General features: G+C 37.8%; 1 protein-coding gene across 3 annotated transcripts; it reads right to left on the bottom strand.

Moving 5' to 3' along the window:
• Positions 1-5,068: 5,068 nt before the first annotated feature.
• Positions 5,069-12,994, bottom strand: LOC113726522 (QWRF motif-containing protein 2). 3 transcript variants are annotated; one of them, XR_011839075.1, is made up of 8 exons: positions 12,745-12,994; positions 9,588-11,182; positions 8,284-8,403; positions 6,955-7,071; positions 6,740-6,829; positions 6,604-6,665; positions 5,569-5,676; positions 5,069-5,480 (listed from the first exon to the last, which is right to left on the bottom strand). XR_011839075.1 is itself a non-coding variant. In XM_027250280.2 (8 exons), the coding sequence occupies exons 3-8, from the start codon at positions 11,055-11,057 to the stop codon at positions 5,430-5,432; spliced, it is 1,956 nt and encodes a 651-aa protein (XP_027106081.1). In that variant the 5' UTR covers positions 11,058-11,182; positions 12,559-12,657; positions 12,745-12,885; the 3' UTR covers positions 5,206-5,429. The 3 variants fall into 3 exon arrangements, 2 of the variants coding, with proteins under 2 accessions (XP_027106080.1, XP_027106081.1); XM_027250280.2 differs by lacking the exon at positions 6,604-6,665 and adding an exon at positions 12,559-12,657 and having other exon boundaries at positions 5,206-5,480; positions 12,745-12,885; XM_027250279.2 differs by lacking the exon at positions 6,604-6,665 and having other exon boundaries at positions 12,745-12,945.
• Between the last annotated feature and the right edge of the window lie 3,656 nt (positions 12,995-16,650).

Genomic DNA, 16,650 nt, shown 5'->3' with positions numbered 1-16,650 from the left:
TCTTCATCTATATATCCCCTTTACTTTACGACGGGTTTATAATCAACAACCTTAATATCGCCTTGAACCATTTCCCGTTTGTTAAGGGATTATGGTGTGACATTAAAAGGGGCTGACGGCGATGATGATGTGAGATTTTGGGATTTTCCATCTTTCACTTTCTATTCTCATTTGTTTGGTTGAGTTGAGTATTGACTGAAGAGGGCTGTTTCTGGAATGGTATCCTCAAGCCGTGAAGTTCATTGCACGAAATGATTTTGTGGAACATGTAAACGATATAATAGTAGTGAGTTCAATGATTATGAGTACAGTACAGTATGTGTGTAGAACAAGAAAAATGAAATAAAATCACTGCTTATAATTTGATTGATGGCTCTAATTGAAAGAGAAATCGGTTGCTTGCTTAAGCTTAATTAATCGTGAATGATTCAGATGCTATGACATGTATTTGCATGTGCATGCCACTCTCGCTTAAACCAACCCCCCTCAAATATATGGTCTCTCGTCTGCCAAACTAGACCAAGAAATTAATCTGGTAAATTGGAGCTTATGAATTGCGATCCAAACATTTGCTAGTTGCCACCATATTCCATGATTAAAATCTCTAGGATCCAAACATTTTATTGGGCGCTATATTCTTGAGAGTCGAGACATCTGTCTGACTGAACAAAGGCGAGATGAGGCCTCTAAATAAGTACGTCTTTCCAATGCGTGGGTCTATCTATCTACCTCTCAAAAAAGTGCCACATCTTTGATTTCCAACTTGTAGTACAACCTGGAGTTGGAATGATAGATGTTTAATATACTGACCAAGCTTCTTTATTTTGCTACCCAGGCTTTCTCCCAATACCAACTTCTAATTAAACCGATTTTTTTTTTTTTTTATCCCTTTAGCTTTAAGATTTTAATGGCTTGTACGTTTTCAATTTTCTGCCTCACCATGAATGAACTGCCATGTTCTGGAAACACACAATGTAGATGACGCGGTGAAAGATCCTTCATCAAGAATTAATGGATGGCTTATTAAATCGTGTCCCCGATCCATCCATAATCAGACACAAAAGATTGGTTGCCCGGTCAAAAGAGTGGTTTGATCGGACATGGGGCATCATTTATCTGGTTCATAGGCTTGTGCGTGCAGGCACATGGCCCTCTTCCGGAGGATTTTGGCTAACTGAACAAAGCTTAGACAGCATAAATTCCAGGAATGGTTCTTTACAGAGGCAGGTAAGCCGTCTAATTAGAGGGTTCAGGGGAGGCCGGTCAGGGATGTGCAAATTGCATTTATCAGCTTGAGTGTGAATTAGCGGTGGAAGGGTGGCGAGGGACAGCTAGCTTTGCTGGTGGCTTAGATCAGCAATGGGAAACAAAATGGGGCCCTGTTCAATCAAGTTATCTTCTGGCTTTCAAAGTGGGGATATAGCCAAGCCAATAGAGGGGATGCGACCATCCATCCATTCATTCTTGTCTTTCCAGTTAAATTGGGGGGCAGTGGGGCCTGAAGAGGAGAGGGGAGTGTGTGGGTGTGGATTCCACAGTCCACACACACTGATGCAGTCCAACCCAGCTGCTGTGCGTCGCTGCATATGCTTTTTGGGGTGCCTCATGGACCCCATTTGTCGTTGTCTATTTTCACAGCCTACGCCTCGTTGCTCTATTCTATTCCTGCCCCCCCCCCCCCCTTTTTTTTTTTTTTTAATCTTGCCTCGCTTCCTGCTTAGCAATTGATTAGTGGAGATAGATAATTTCGAATAACAGGTTCTCTTTTCACAATTCGTTCCTAAAGCACATACAAAAAGAAAAAATGAGCAACAGTAAGGGTACGACGTTTGATAAAATTGAAATATGGAAATTGAATTCATTCAATTAGTGAATTGTTAAGTACTAAATTTGATACATTTGATTATATATCACATTAAATGATAAGTGAATAGCTAATTACTCATTTTTTGGAGCAAATTTTACCTACAAAATTCAGAGCAACTTAATGAATTCAAATGTTCTAGTTTTAATTATCAAACACGTCTGAATATGTTAATATTGAATCCATTAAATTTAAGTATTTAATTGAATTATCAAACAAGGTCCAATCTGTTTGAATAGCCTTTTTTTTTTTTCTATTACAATTACTTGCATTACGAACATATTTAGTTTTTAATCAATCTTTTTTTTTTTCATTTTAATCAACTTTTTATCTTACATATATTACATTCCAAAAGTGATACATACAATAACTATTTGAAATGATTTCCTATCCAAATGCACTTGCTGTCCATCACGCGGGTCGGTTTATTCGCATTCCCTTCTAACTTTTCTTAATGACGGGTTAATCTTGAAAACCATGAACCAACAAAAGGGAAACGAAAAGGGCTCTTGTGTCTGATAGAACTAGGAAGGCTGGAGACACTCAGGAGGCCGAGACGAATTTGATGCCTCTGGCAATCAACTTGCGCATGATTGGATGAATGGAATATTTTTCCCCACTCGAATTCTGCACCAACTTAAAATTTGAGTTCAACCTTGAATTTATCCTTTATTCAATAGGCTCTATCTAGATTCAGAACCGTGAAATTTTTATTTGTATTTTTAACATTACTTTATCAATTAAGGAGTACCAACAAACAAACTTTTTTAGAGTAAACTTTCTTAATTTGAGAGACCAAATTGAGATGTTTTACTACTTTAAAAGATAAGATGCAAATTTTGAAGTAGAGCATCAAACTGAGAAAAATTTTGAGGGTTATTTCAAATATTTCATGAATTCTATCGATTCAAAAGAAGCCGAAGAACTGCGGACTAGAGTGTCCAGCCCCTTGTTTATGTTATGGGGGACTATCTGCAAAGGAGACATCTGAATTGCGATCGACCAAAGCTGGGACGCAGTTTACGCAAATACCCCTTCTTGAATTGCGAGTAAGAGGACGCATCCAGATGAACTGTGAAAGGCAATCCCCGAAAACAGAGACAATTAAGAAGTGCAATTTATTAAGGAGCAGGGATCTGAATTGCGGCTACCTGAGAGATCGAGACAAACAGAAGACTGCAAAGGTGGCATTTGATTGTTGACTTTCATTTCTTGTAACGTCCGTCCACCAATACTCGTTGTTTCATCATGTTTACAAAAAAATTTTTGTCCTTTTTCTTCCTTGGACATCACAAAGTGGAGGACAAGCTCCGGCACTTGGTTGGAGAGTGTGCAAACTTTTTTCCCTTTTTTTTTTTTTTTTTTTTTTGGGGGGGGGGGGGGGGGGGGGATGTGGTGGATGTGGGTCTTAAGAAAGCCAATGAAAAGGAGTGGAGCACAGTGTCCGAGTGTGTTTTTTGTTTTCTGTTTTCCGCATGCTGTGGAGGTCAAATTTAAGCTGTCCCTTGTGCCCCTCTATTTTGTCATTTCATTTTGGACTTTGCCTTGTATGCTTCTATGGTGGGAACAAGTAGGGCTTCCAACGACTCAAGCTTTGCGATAAACTAGTCGAGTTCGACTCAATTTTTATTAAGCTTGAGTTCGAGTTCGACAAGCTCTTATTTTATAGCTCGAACTCGAGCTTAAATAAAATTAAAAAAAAATAGTTTTAACATTTTTAAAAATTGACATTTCACTCTAATAAAATAATAAAAATACAGAGGACATAAACTGTTTAAAATATATAAATTCGAATTGGCTCGACGTGTTAACGAGTTAGTATTCGCGTACTTAATTTGATGATTACATCGTAAAGTCAACTCGAACTCGAATCAAGTTTTGACCGTTGCGAGCAGACTTGACGCCGGGGCGAAGGACTTTAAATGCATCGTGATCGTACATAATAAAAGACAAGTACCATGGCAACCGAGTTTAATCTTGGAGTTGAGTTAATTAATGTGAGTGGTCCAAAACTTGTGTTTTTTGGTTGGTTCAACTTCCACACGCAAAGGAGGAATGAAGATGGATGGAAATACGGTAGACTATCTGGCAGATATCTTAGTGGGTTAAAGCTAAACAAAAAAACCCTCCGAATGACTTGGACGCCAGCTCCGCCCGGAGTTGGGGTAGCAAAATCGTTCGAAACCCATTTTCGTATGTTCGGCTTCCGTTTCTGGGGTTGAAACGGGCCTAATTTGCTCTTCCAGAAACACCGGTTGAATTTTAGCGTTGAACAAGTAAAGTTGACTGCTGTCCAAAATTCCCCTCTTTTATTCTCTTTCTTTTGGGTGTTGCGGTCTAAAATTCCCCCTCCGGTTTAGCACTAGCGGTGGTTGTTTGGGTCACGGTCCAAAAACGGTCTTCAAGATCCATTTTGGTTGGCTATTCAACCGGAAGTACAATTCATTAAGTCGAGGGTAAGGATTTTTCTCAGTCGAGGGAGAGAAAGGCCATTTCATAATAATGGAAATGCATTGTCAGTGGCTTAGTTTGTTGGTCGGGGGAATGTTTATGTGCCCCACGCAGCCTTGGATTGGGTTGCTGGGACGAATCTACCCTCGTCGTCAAACTTTTACATTCCCCATAAGTTCGACCTTCTAACCAAATAAAATATTACTCCCTTCGTCCCACTTTCATAGTCCTGTTTCTTTTTTCACACAGTTTAAGAAAAAGTAGTTAACTTTATTGAAAAAGTAAATTTAGATTGCTATTTTCCTAAAATACCCTCACATTAAATATGGTACAACTTTATGGAAACTTGAATGGAGTAGGTTTATGGTAAAAAAAGAATCAATTCTCATTAAATGGGATAGATTTATAGTAACAACAACTTACATTGAATAAGGGTATTTTAGAAAAATTAAAATACAACTACATTCTTCAATTGGAAAGTGGACTATAATTTGGGACAGACGAAAAAGAAAAACGGGACTATCAAAGTGGGACGGAGGGAGTATATTTGCTTGCCAAATTTATGCTTCTATTTACTTGGATTTAGTCCGAAAACTATGAAGGGAACCCAAGTCTTCATAGTTTTCAGGTTTTACAACACAAATGGCTTCCACAGCGACCAGATTTTCTGCCAATTAATTATACATCAAACTCGTAGCCACAAAATCAAGAAGTGCAGAGAGTCAAATGACAAGTGATAACAACTCTGCCAGATACCACTGGTGAACAAGAATTTCATTAGGAAATATATAATATGATGGATATATATACACAAAAGTTTTCTCTTCCCCTCAAGAAAGGGGAAACAGAAAAAGAAATGTGTACACAACTAATTACTACTGATTAAGACATTTCCTCTAACTCTGGATGGATGCTAAGGCACAATACTGCAGAACATTGACCTCAATTATTCCCCAAAAAATGTCGGTTGAGAAGCGAAACTAATCAGTTGTTGTCGCATCACTATTGCCGCCAAAGCCATCTCCGCCTTTGGACCGAATGGTTTTAGTTCTTCTATGTTAGCATTAGAGTCGGTAGTCACAAGGATCAGTTGTACAATGTCATGTCAAGCTGTTCATACACGGTTATGTTGTAAGATGTGTGTTCTCAAACTACAATCTTTCACCTGTCAAATATGTTTGAACAAGTACAATCAGCGGATGAATCAGATAAATTGCCTGAATGGAAAATAAAAAGAGATGGCTGGTATTTACCTGCATGGCTGCTAGCACAGCCAAGAAATCTTTGCATTGTTCGAGTAAAGCTCGCTCTTTTGCAGTCACTTTTGCAAGTTCAATCACTAGAGAATTCACTTCATCTACCTGAAAAAAAGGATCAACTTGGTTAGACATGTTTTTACATGTATTATATCATCTTTCAGCCGCATGTTCCAAGTACATAATCTCCATGCTGATTTTTCTCAACATAACCAGGATTTTGAAACTCAAACAACCATCCGTACATTAATTAAAAAATAAAAGAACAACAGAACCGAGAAGCATTGTATATGTAGATGCAGGTTTACTCCTTTCTTCAGGCTAACCTTGATATGCCAGATATACCAAAAGTTTGACACATGACTGCTTCCTGGTGTATGTTTGTTCTGCTCATCACAACTGTACTGCCATTATTGTATTTTATATCTCAATGATGAATAATGAATTATTGCCGGGATCTGTTACAGTTAAAATGATATCTAGAATCTGCAAAGGCTGATACCAAATATGTTAAACCTTGTGACAAAGCTTGTAAGAACGCTTTCTTTCTTTGGTTAACAGAATATCCTTGGAATCAAATCTGCAAGACTCGTGGTTTTTGAGAAGTCACTGGCTGCAATTAGATAGCTTCAAATTTCAATTTACATCACTAGGACATGCATGTTCCTCTTCTCTTCAACATAAGGACTAATTTGTTATCTCATTATCAGCCACAAGGATGGGAGGTGAAGAGAAGTAGAAGGATATTGGAAGTGAAGATTGAGAATAATTATCCATGAACTACTACTGTTTCCGTACTTTTCTTACAGCCATGTATCATCCACATAAAGAAATTAATTTGTCCTTTCAAGACCACATCAATCTGTAAATGAATGTTCCATGTGGTACAACACAGAAACAAATAAAAAGTATGTTTGCTGGTTTAACTGGGAACAACTTATATTGCAAACTGTAAAGAGATGAATATCTTAATAAACTGAAACATGAGTAATGACGCTCATAAGCTTAGGATCAGCTGCACTAGTTTATCACCTAAATATTAGATCAAGAAGAGGCCTTGATGGAGAAAATTCAGCTACCATTTTCCAACCGAACTGCATTTCAGAAACAAAACTAGAGCAATTCGAAAGGTTTGAGAATTTTTACCCAAAAAAGACAGATAAATTACCTTTGGCAGAAGAGAACATATTGAAGATGCCATTCCCTGCATCATGTCCACTGCAGAACCAACTGCCTCCTTCAAGCTTTGAATATCAGCCTGTTATGATTAAAGCTTTATACAGTCAATGAAAATTATGACAGCCCATTTTTTCCCATTTTTTTTCTTGGTGTGTTGATAATTTTCAGAACTTTGAAAGCAATAAAGTAAATCAGGGCACATACAATAGCCCCTCCACCAACAGGGAGGCGAAGAGTGCTAGCCTTCAACGCTTCAATTGCTCCTAGCAGAGAGATAGAGTGATCTTTATCCAAAGAAGCCCAATCTTCTAAACAAGTTATCTACAGAAGATGAGGAAAAGTGGTTTCAGAATATATTCGATTGAAAAGGCAAATAATAATTTACTGATTGGTTCAATAATTTCCAGTTACAAATTCAATTTCCTTGGAAATTTTGCTAAAAACTAGCAAGTAAATTGAATAACATATTGCTTGCATCAATATTGGCTTTGCACTCTGATTGCATGTTCCCATACCACAGACAGTGATATTGTATTGCTAGAGTTCACATGACAAAAGCATATAAAAACCATACAAAATGCAATCATATAAGATATCCTGATTAAAGATTTTCAGCAGAAAAAAAAAATAATAATAGAAAGGATCAGCTTTCAGATCCCTTTTCATATGTGAAAACTCAGCTTGGAAGTAAACAGGGCATCATACAGATAGGAAAAAGACTTCTGAAACTTTTGCAATTCCTAAGAGTAATTAAACGGTTCACAGGGGATAAAATTTTGCGACCCCATAAACAAAATCTTGGGTATTCAAGCTTAAAGAAAATAACCAAATCAAACAAAAGGGAGCTTTTTCACAAACACATTCAAGTTGGAGTATGTCACTGTGAATCTCACTTAAAATAACTCAAGAGATTAGACTTACCCAGACTAAGTTTTTTTTTCCATTCATAAAGTGTTGAGTGATAATTGACAAGAAGACGTATAGATAAGGAATATCAACCATATAGACCTTCTTCAAATAAAATGACATTAAAGAGAGGGATGGGAAATCCCAGAGACTTATATTTTTGGAAAAATGCTAACATTTGCACAATCCCCAATCCCATGTTCATATCTATCTTACTAATTGAGAATCCGATTACTTATTTACCAAATCATAACTAGCTCCATGAACTACAAAATAACCAGAAAGGTAGTATGTGATCATGACAGTTTTATAAATGAAGTTATAAATTGTGTCATGGACTCTCTCTCTCTCTCTCTCTCTCTCTCTCTCTCTCTCTCTCTCTCTCTGAGGTGTGATTTGGTTAAGTATGTAACCTAACTAACATCTATAAAAGTTTCAATTGATATATTTCAGACCTCTCCAGCATTGATGAATATGAGAAATTTTATTTTTATTGCTCTTGGACAACCACAAAATGTTTTATGTGTCTAAAGAAGGCCTAACACTTACCACGGTAAATGAACGATTTTCAGACCATCATTTAAACAGGGTATTCATCCAAAAACTGATGAAAAGAATGAAGCTTACTTGTCCCTTGAGAATGGAGGCTAACTTCAATTTTTGCCTCAGCAACTGTAACCTGTGTCTTTTCTTTGTGACTGTATCACGTAGATCTGAGATTGTTATCCAAGCATTCCACAGACTCTTCTGGAAAAAGGACAAAAGCATAGCTAAAAATATTAGAATTTTGTCTCTTTGTACTAGTTGAGCAACACAGGCACTACAAAAAAGCAACATATAAACCATGAAGTTATGAAAGAAGTCACTGGGGAGCAGTATTAAGTAAGACAAGATCACCCACCATGAGGACAAAAACAAGTTAAAGAGATGATAAAATAGAATGAGCTTGCAACACTAGACTGCCATGAGCAGCACGGAGCCAAAAGTGATATTTGGAAGGTGCAAGTAATTGTAAAACTTGCAGGAGTTCTTCACTTTCTAAAACTTGCAAAACTTGACTTAAATTCTCACAGTTATGTCAATCCATACCATCACGTTCATATGAGAATCTCTAGAGGGTATTGAACTGTTTCCTAAACAAACGACTCTTGGAGCATGAAAGCAGTAAAGTAATGTAACCGCTTAGCTAAATTGGTAATCATCCAAACAGAGGCAAAGTAAACCCACCCATCAGTGGATTATAAAGATCACACTCCTATATAAATACTAAGCTATGCTATACACCACAAACAGGTTAAGCATTTATGCCATCAATCATCCAATAGTTACTTGAATACTAAGCCATACATGAAGTCATTAAATAGTTACTTGGATTATAAAGATCATACACCTACATGAATACTAAGCTATGCTATAGAGCACAAACAAGTAAAGCATTTATGCCATCAGTCATTGAATAGCCACTTGACGCTCAAATCTGTATGAAATGAAAATCAGACACTAAAACAGAGGAGGAACAATTAGGAAAGACCACTGATAAGGTCCCCTCCCCCCCTCCAACCCAAAAAAAAAAAAACTAAGCCCCAAAAAGAAAAAAGGAAAAAAAACTATCCCAAAGAAGACAATAAAATTGGAAAGCTAGAGGAAGTGCTAGAAAAAGCAACTATAATTGTTAAAAGATATCAAATTTAGAAAGCTATTCTAAATCCACTGAAACTTGGATGTCCAAAAACACAGTTTCACGGCACCTAATCTATTGACATAATTGTTGCATTCTTATAGGGCATTGTATCCAGGGCAAAAGCAAACTTGGTCAAAATATTTGAAACAGTCAACTAAAAGCTCAAACACTAACTGCAGAGTAAATCTAGAAATACTCAAATTTAGTACTATAACGATAACTACTGTCCAAAAAGAACAGAATAACTAACCTCTGCACTATGTTTCTGCGCCAGCAAGGTTGCTTCAGTCCTAGCATTTCCAAAACGCCACTGCAAATGTCGATTATATAGAAGTCTCAACAAGTGAGCATCCACAATTCTGTTCTCCCCAACTTTCCCCCTCCGAACATCAACAGCAAAACTGAGAACTGAAGGTGTCTCAATAAAACTACTATTAATAGTACTAACAGCATTTCTGACCCGAGATGGACTAGGCATTCCTCGTGAAGGAGATGATCCAACTGAGGTCATAAGCTTACTGGGAGATGAAGCTCTTATAGGCCCCCGAATAGGTGATGACATTGTTCGTGGTGATGATAAGGGACCATCACTAGGGAACTTCTTCAACTTTGGCGGCACAATCAATTTTGAACCAGGACTAGTTGCCAAAGGTGACCCAGGGTCCTGCAACCTCCTCAACCGACTATTAGTTTCTTGCCAGAAGCGAGCTGAAACAACAATTCCACGAGGTACACCTTTAGCATGGGAAACCCCAGTACATTCTTGCACTCCAGAAGTACTACCGGAAGAAACACTATCTGTATCAGATGCAGTAAGATCAGACTGCACAGACGACTCATTATTGACTGAATTTCCATCTGGGGCATCCTGAACTGCCTTCAAAAGCTCAGCATTGCCCAAATCAATACTCAGCCTTCCATCAAATGAAGCCCTTCTCTCATCAATCATGGACTGCTGCAATGCTCTAATAACATTCCCAGATCCAATGAGCTTACTCCGCTCCCCACCACTACAATCTAAGCTTCTAGATAAGGGATTTGCCTGTCTTGTCCTAGCCGGCCACCGATGCTGATCAATGGGCCTGGAATTTTCAACTTGATCTCCACCCCCATCACCCTTCACCCTTGAAGGAGTACTACTTCTCCTCCTTTCTGGTGTATTCTTCCTCACACTACTCAAATTAGGTGAAGGCGGGGCAGCTTTAGTCTTACTAATTGGAAGCGAAAAGGCTTCCCCCTGAAAAGAAACTGATAAACTCCTAGTAGCAGTGACCAGCAGCTTTGTAGCAGCTGAAGGTTCACCAGCACCTGCATTGCCTTGTTTGGCATCAAGATCGGGTGTTAAAGGCCTAGCTGCTGTCACCGGCCGCCTCCGGTCGACAGAAACTGACCTTTTTGGCACCAAAGCAGGAGAATTCCACGCGGCAGTCGAATTCCTTGAAACTAAAGGGGATGGGAATCTTCTAGAGGAAACTGATGACGAAGATGCAGAGGAAGAATTGGAAGTAGAAGTGGAAGGAGAAGAGGACATGTACCTTGAAGAAACAACTCTTGATTTAGGCCTTTTTGGGTTGTCAATACCATTATTATCCTTCTCAGAAGGCAGCAGTGGAGGTCTTCTTTGGTGAGTTTGAGTCTCATCTCGAGAAATTGTTTTGGGGTTTTGTGGGCCAGTTGTTGAAGCTGCTCCTCCTCCACCAGAAACAGCAGCCACCATCATCACACACAAACATATACACACAGTTCAGACACCAGATACTCAAACTTTCACCCTTCACATTGTCTTTTCACACCAAAATGTGACTTATCGACAAGCCTATTTTGCTTCTCCATAGCACAAAAACCCTGTAAGAAGATCACGAAATCCCAGCATAACTCAAAATCCCGCAATGGGTTTTTGCAAGATTCCACATTTTCTCAAGATTTCTGCAGAGATGAGCTGATACAATGCAGGTTCTTTTGCTAATCTAGACCAAGAAAGCTATGGAAAATGAAAAAAAAGAGGTAATTTTTCCAGCAAACACAGTGACGTTTCTCGGAGAAGAGAGAGAGAGAGAGGGGTAGAAGGAGAGTTGGTGAAAGGTGAGATTTGGGGGCATGGAAACTTGGTACTACAATGGTAAGGAGGAGTGAGGAGGGCTGGGTTGTGGGTGGGGTGGGCTATTTCGTGGCGGTTTTGGGTTTTGTGAGCCTTTGGAGAGACGTTACGCTAACCCAAGGCAAATTATGCTTATTCTTCAACAGTGGATTTTTCTAATGACGAATGAATTTCTATTTTATTGTCTAAGATAGGGTACGCATGACTGCTTCTTTTTTTTTTTTATTATATATATATATATAAATTTTTGGGGTGTGTGCTTTTGTAGGTGCAGATAGGGAATACTCAACTAAATACAAGCCAAATCCTTACGCGTCAAATGAAGGGAAGTTGACATCGAAGCACATTCTATTTTGCAACATTTTTCTTGGTTCGTGAAATTGAAAAAGAAAGAAGAATTGTTGTTTTAAATTTTTTTTTAAAAAAAATGACAATATGGAATGACCATAGCACCCTCTAGGATTTGATGCAAAGAATACCTAGAAATTGGTTTTGTGCAAGGGAAGAAGAGCAAACTTTGCCAACCCTTCTTTGTTGATATATAGAAAATGCCAATCAAGTTCTCATCTCATCTGTGTTGCTATCCTTTTTTATTTTCTTTCTTTTTTTTTTTTTTAAAAAAAACAGGGTTCACTGCAATAAATCCACTTTCTGAACCAGAGACTACTATTGAAAAGAGCTCTATTATGCAATGGTTTAATATGACCAACTGTTACTTGACCGCATAGATAGTTGGCTTGAGACGAGCCATGCATTGGTGAGAAACAGTAGGGTAGGGGAGGCTCAAGAAGTGTTGATTAGTACTAGGATAGTAGTAGTTTTTAGTACTGTGAGTACAAAATTCAGCATTGTGAATTTCTTTAGGGGTCTAAAGGGGCCTGCAGGTGCAGGCCTTGAAGAATCTTCTACTGCTAGTTAGGGCCATTTCTTCCTCCTCCTCATCATCTATAGCTAGTAGCTACAAAGAAAGGGTGGGGCAACCTCGAACTTCTAGCAAGGACAGCCTAATTTCCTGTGTTAGTTTAACAAAAAGTGGAATCTTGATCTGCTAAACACGGAAGAAAATGATCAATTGGAAAGTATGATAAGAGGAAAGAATCTTAGCTTCAGCGACTTGACTTACTTTTACAGCTCCTTCAATCCCAAAGATTAGATTAGTGACCGACCACAAGAAGTTCCAGGATCACCGAGTTTTAGAAATTAATCACATCACGCATGCGGTCTTCATAAAATGCCTTAGAATTACAAAGCTTCGCAATGGTAATTAATTTGATGATTAACCAAATCTTTATAGTCGAAGTGTACGAACCTGGCAAAACCTTGGAGTTCAGTGTCAAAATCTTTACGTTCAAGGGGCCTATATTTGAGGCTCGGATGTCGTTGTCAGAATTCCCTTTTACTTCTTCAGTGGCACACTGATGAAGAAAAGTAGATTCAGCGTATACCTTCTGCTAAAATGAAAAGGTAGATGCTTGCTCGTCCGCCACCGTCTCTCAGGAAATACTTGCACAAAAGACGCGAACAGTTACTAGCAGTACTACTTTGTACAGCCGAGTTGTGAACGAGCAGCATTTATTGAGTTGAGCTATCAAGGACAAGCCTTGCCTCGTAAATTTGGGATAATTTCAGAGACCTCCCCCAAAGTACCTGACAGTTTCACTTGGCACTCTCAATTTTATTTAGAAAATCTCACTTGCCTCCCTTGCTTACTTTAGGTGTTTTGCATCATTTTACAACCCATTTTAAAATATATCATTAAAAAATTTATTTTGGGAGAGTGAATGTTTTTTATCAAAAACATGTGAAGGTTTATTCTAGCTAACTGAACCAAATATAGAATGTTTTTTAAATATCAAAAGTTAATATTTGAAGGTTTATTTAAAATCTTTGCAAGTTACAAGGATAATATCTTCTTTTACTGTAAAGTGTTTTGAGTTAATTTAATAAGTTTTATAAATCTTTTTACATATTTTTGAATTTTTTTTTGAATCGATGGTTTGAAAAGTAAAAAAGATACAACGTGTTAAAAACTGTATATACACTTGTTTGTATTGTTTTTAAAATGGTGCGATAATCGAAAATTCACATGATTATGAATCATTGCAAGTTATTTTTGAAAAGCATTGTAAATAATTCTTAAGTTTAAGTAATTTAGCATTTCTTGTTGAAACCAATGGCACAAAACTACTGAAAATTTTTTCAATCTTATTATCAACTTTTAGATTTTCATTAAAGAACTATATCAATCAATTACTAAAAACTAAGAGATAAATTTAGTGTATTGTGATAATTAAGAAATGACAAGAGAAGAGCATATTTGGAATGCAATTATATTCTCTTTCCCAAAATGAGTTTTTTAACATTATACTTTAAAAGTTATAAACAGTTTAAAGTAGAGGAGTCAAATGAAATTTTTCAAAATTTGAGGGCCGTGTGAGATTGTTAAAAACCCTAGGAGAGGTTTCTGCAATTGTTCCCGTAAAATTTGCAAGATTTTGCACGAGATTGCCTAGCCATCTAATCTATCCCAAAAAAGAAAAAACGCAAAGCTATGATATAAGCAATTTGCATTGTTGCTTATTTTCGGCTGCTTTCGTGTATAGGATGCACCGTCTCATTCAATGTATCTTTCTCCGTCCATGATCTGAGCTTCGTTTCCCTTGCTTTTGACGCATGTTTATCCTTTCCTTGCTCCTCTTCTTCGGCATCTTTTGTTACCTTCGTTTTGTGTCATCCGCCTTCCTCCTAGCACTCCAATTCTTAGTTGTAGGTGATATTCCGAGGAAATTAAAGGTCAATTCAGCAACTTAGCCAGAGCCCAGCTGATGATATCAGTACCGGCTTTCTTCATTTCTTGTAAGCACCAGTAAATAATTTCCCATTCCATAAATGTTAAGCTCAACGATGGAATTGATCGAACTATTATTAGCAGCAGGCGACCAATTGTACGTGGACAATGCAGACAGTAGCATGTAGCCGGTCGTAAACAGATGTATCCCTGTCAGAGCAGTGTGCTCAAATGGCCATGTTCTTCCTTCTTGGTATTAATTTCCCGAACGGGGGGCGTTACCAGTTATGGTGACCCGTGACCTTCCCTTTGTAATGTTATTCAATGCAGAGAAGGAAGACGACCAAAAACCAGAGGAAGTTGCAACAACTTGCGCATCTACAGTCGTAGTTATTCACAAAATTTTAGACAGATATGGTCGTATTTTCATAGTTGCACGTAGTATCTTTTAAGTTATATGCGGTGCATTATTTGTTCTAGATCAACTCAACTAGTAGCAGTTTTTTTTTTTGGGTGGAAGTATTTAACAAGCGCTCCGAGTTTGAAATTCAACGCAGTTCCTATTAAGAAAGAAAACCAAGAAAAAGAATTCGATTATCTAGCAAACCAAACAAACAAACGAACCTTTTTATTTTCTTTTTTGTTTTTTGGGTTTTGTTTTTCCCTTTTCCAGCTAGGTTAAACGAATTTGTTTGGATATGAGATAATTTGAAAAAGTTTTGTTCAAAAAGCGTGTTTGGATTAAGTATTATTTAAATGATGGTTATGATAAGCGGACGAAGTTTTGATCTAATAATTAAGGTTGATTCCTTAGGAATTAGAGCCTGTGAATTCAAATCCCTCGTTACTCTCCCCTCTTCTTAATTCCCATCTCTCAGCCCGTCCGAATTGTTTGGATAGGGTATTATTTGGAATAATTACTGTAGTACTTTTTATGATGTGATGTATGTGAGATTTAAAGGTGAGTTGAGAAATGTGTTTATGTGATGCAAGCGAAATATTATTTGGAATAATTACTAAAATCCCGCAAATAATAGCCAATCCAAACAAATTATTGTTGCTAGAATCCCACAAAATGTGCTCCTAAATGATCCATAAGAGGGGTGTAATTTGTAGTAGTAAAAAAGTCAGTTACCAAGATTTTTGTGTGGATGGTAGACAGCAGAAGAATGCATAATATGTCTGCACCCACTCTGCTCTCTCAGTTTCGTTTCGTTTCGTTTCGTCCCGTCCTGTGACAGTGAGGGGGCAGATGCATACGCTTGGAAGCATGAACCCAAAACACATCCAATCTAACACTGCGTCTGCATCAGTAGTCCAGTTTTAGACATGGCAGTGCACGTGTGCAGTTACTGCATTATTGACACTACTGTTGTTTCCTTCCTTCCGCTTCTTCATCGTATATGAATTATTCTCTTCTTCTTGGTGCTGTAAAAATGTCCATTACAGAATAAGCCTCGGCAGCCGAAGCCTATTTCAATAATGACCATTATTCGTTTCCGTGTGTCATATATGGTTTGGTGATTTCCATCCATCATGTTTGACAAAGCGCCATATCATTCCACTCTTCCATCTGTTAATCACGATGTACTTCAGTAAATTACCTGCGTGAAATGAAATTTTCGAATAACCAACGACGAAATTAACTTACGTTTAAGATGATTTTTTTTTTTTTTTTTGTTTTGGGTGATGTTTTGGCTATCTAGGTGAATGTTGATTTCATAGATTAGTTAACTGGATGGATATTCACGTCTTCAATTTACTTACAGCTCTAACATCAAAGTTCTTGAGAGAGAGATTTTGTCATTTTGCTTGGACAAAACAAATCAGCAAAAGTACATATGTTTTTCACAAACTTGGGATTCCGTGTGTCTGAGCTTAATAAACTATTGAAGGGAAGTGGTGGTGCTTAGAAGTACCGTGCAATTGCGGATAAAAGGACTACAAGACTTTGGTTGGCGTGGTCGTTTTGGCCCCTTTTGGTTTTGGGGTGGGGGGCCGGGGCGGGGTTGGTGTTTCACTGGGGACCCCCCCTGGCGAACGTCAACGGTGACAAACTGATTACCGGTGATTCAGAAAACGATTGATAAACCACAAATTAATTACTAATCAATAATAGAAGGATGAGTGGATGGTATGCAAGAAGATATAATGTAAATGAAAAATTTTGAAAAAAAAGGAAGAAGAAGAAGCTGACTTGCGCAATAGACAAAATTTTCATTAGTCACATTTAAAAGCCGAAATCTTGAGCCCTAAGTCCTAACTAACTATAGCTTAAAATAAAAGGCGCCGGCCCCCCCTGTGCCGGAGTTTCATTTTAAAGTCGGTCGAATCATATGAAGTAAAGCCATGTGATACTTAAGGTAGAATCAAATGTTACAATTAGTGTAGGCGAAACCCCAACCACTCAGCATACTTTCTGTGGAA

Source organism: Coffea arabica, chromosome 2c (genome assembly GCF_036785885.1).
Source record: "Coffea arabica cultivar ET-39 chromosome 2c, Coffea Arabica ET-39 HiFi, whole genome shotgun sequence".
Lineage (NCBI taxonomy): Eukaryota > Viridiplantae > Streptophyta > Magnoliopsida > Gentianales > Rubiaceae > Coffea > Coffea arabica.
The sequence above is the reverse complement of the archived record's forward strand: the minus strand, read 5'-3'. Positions and strand labels throughout refer to the sequence as shown.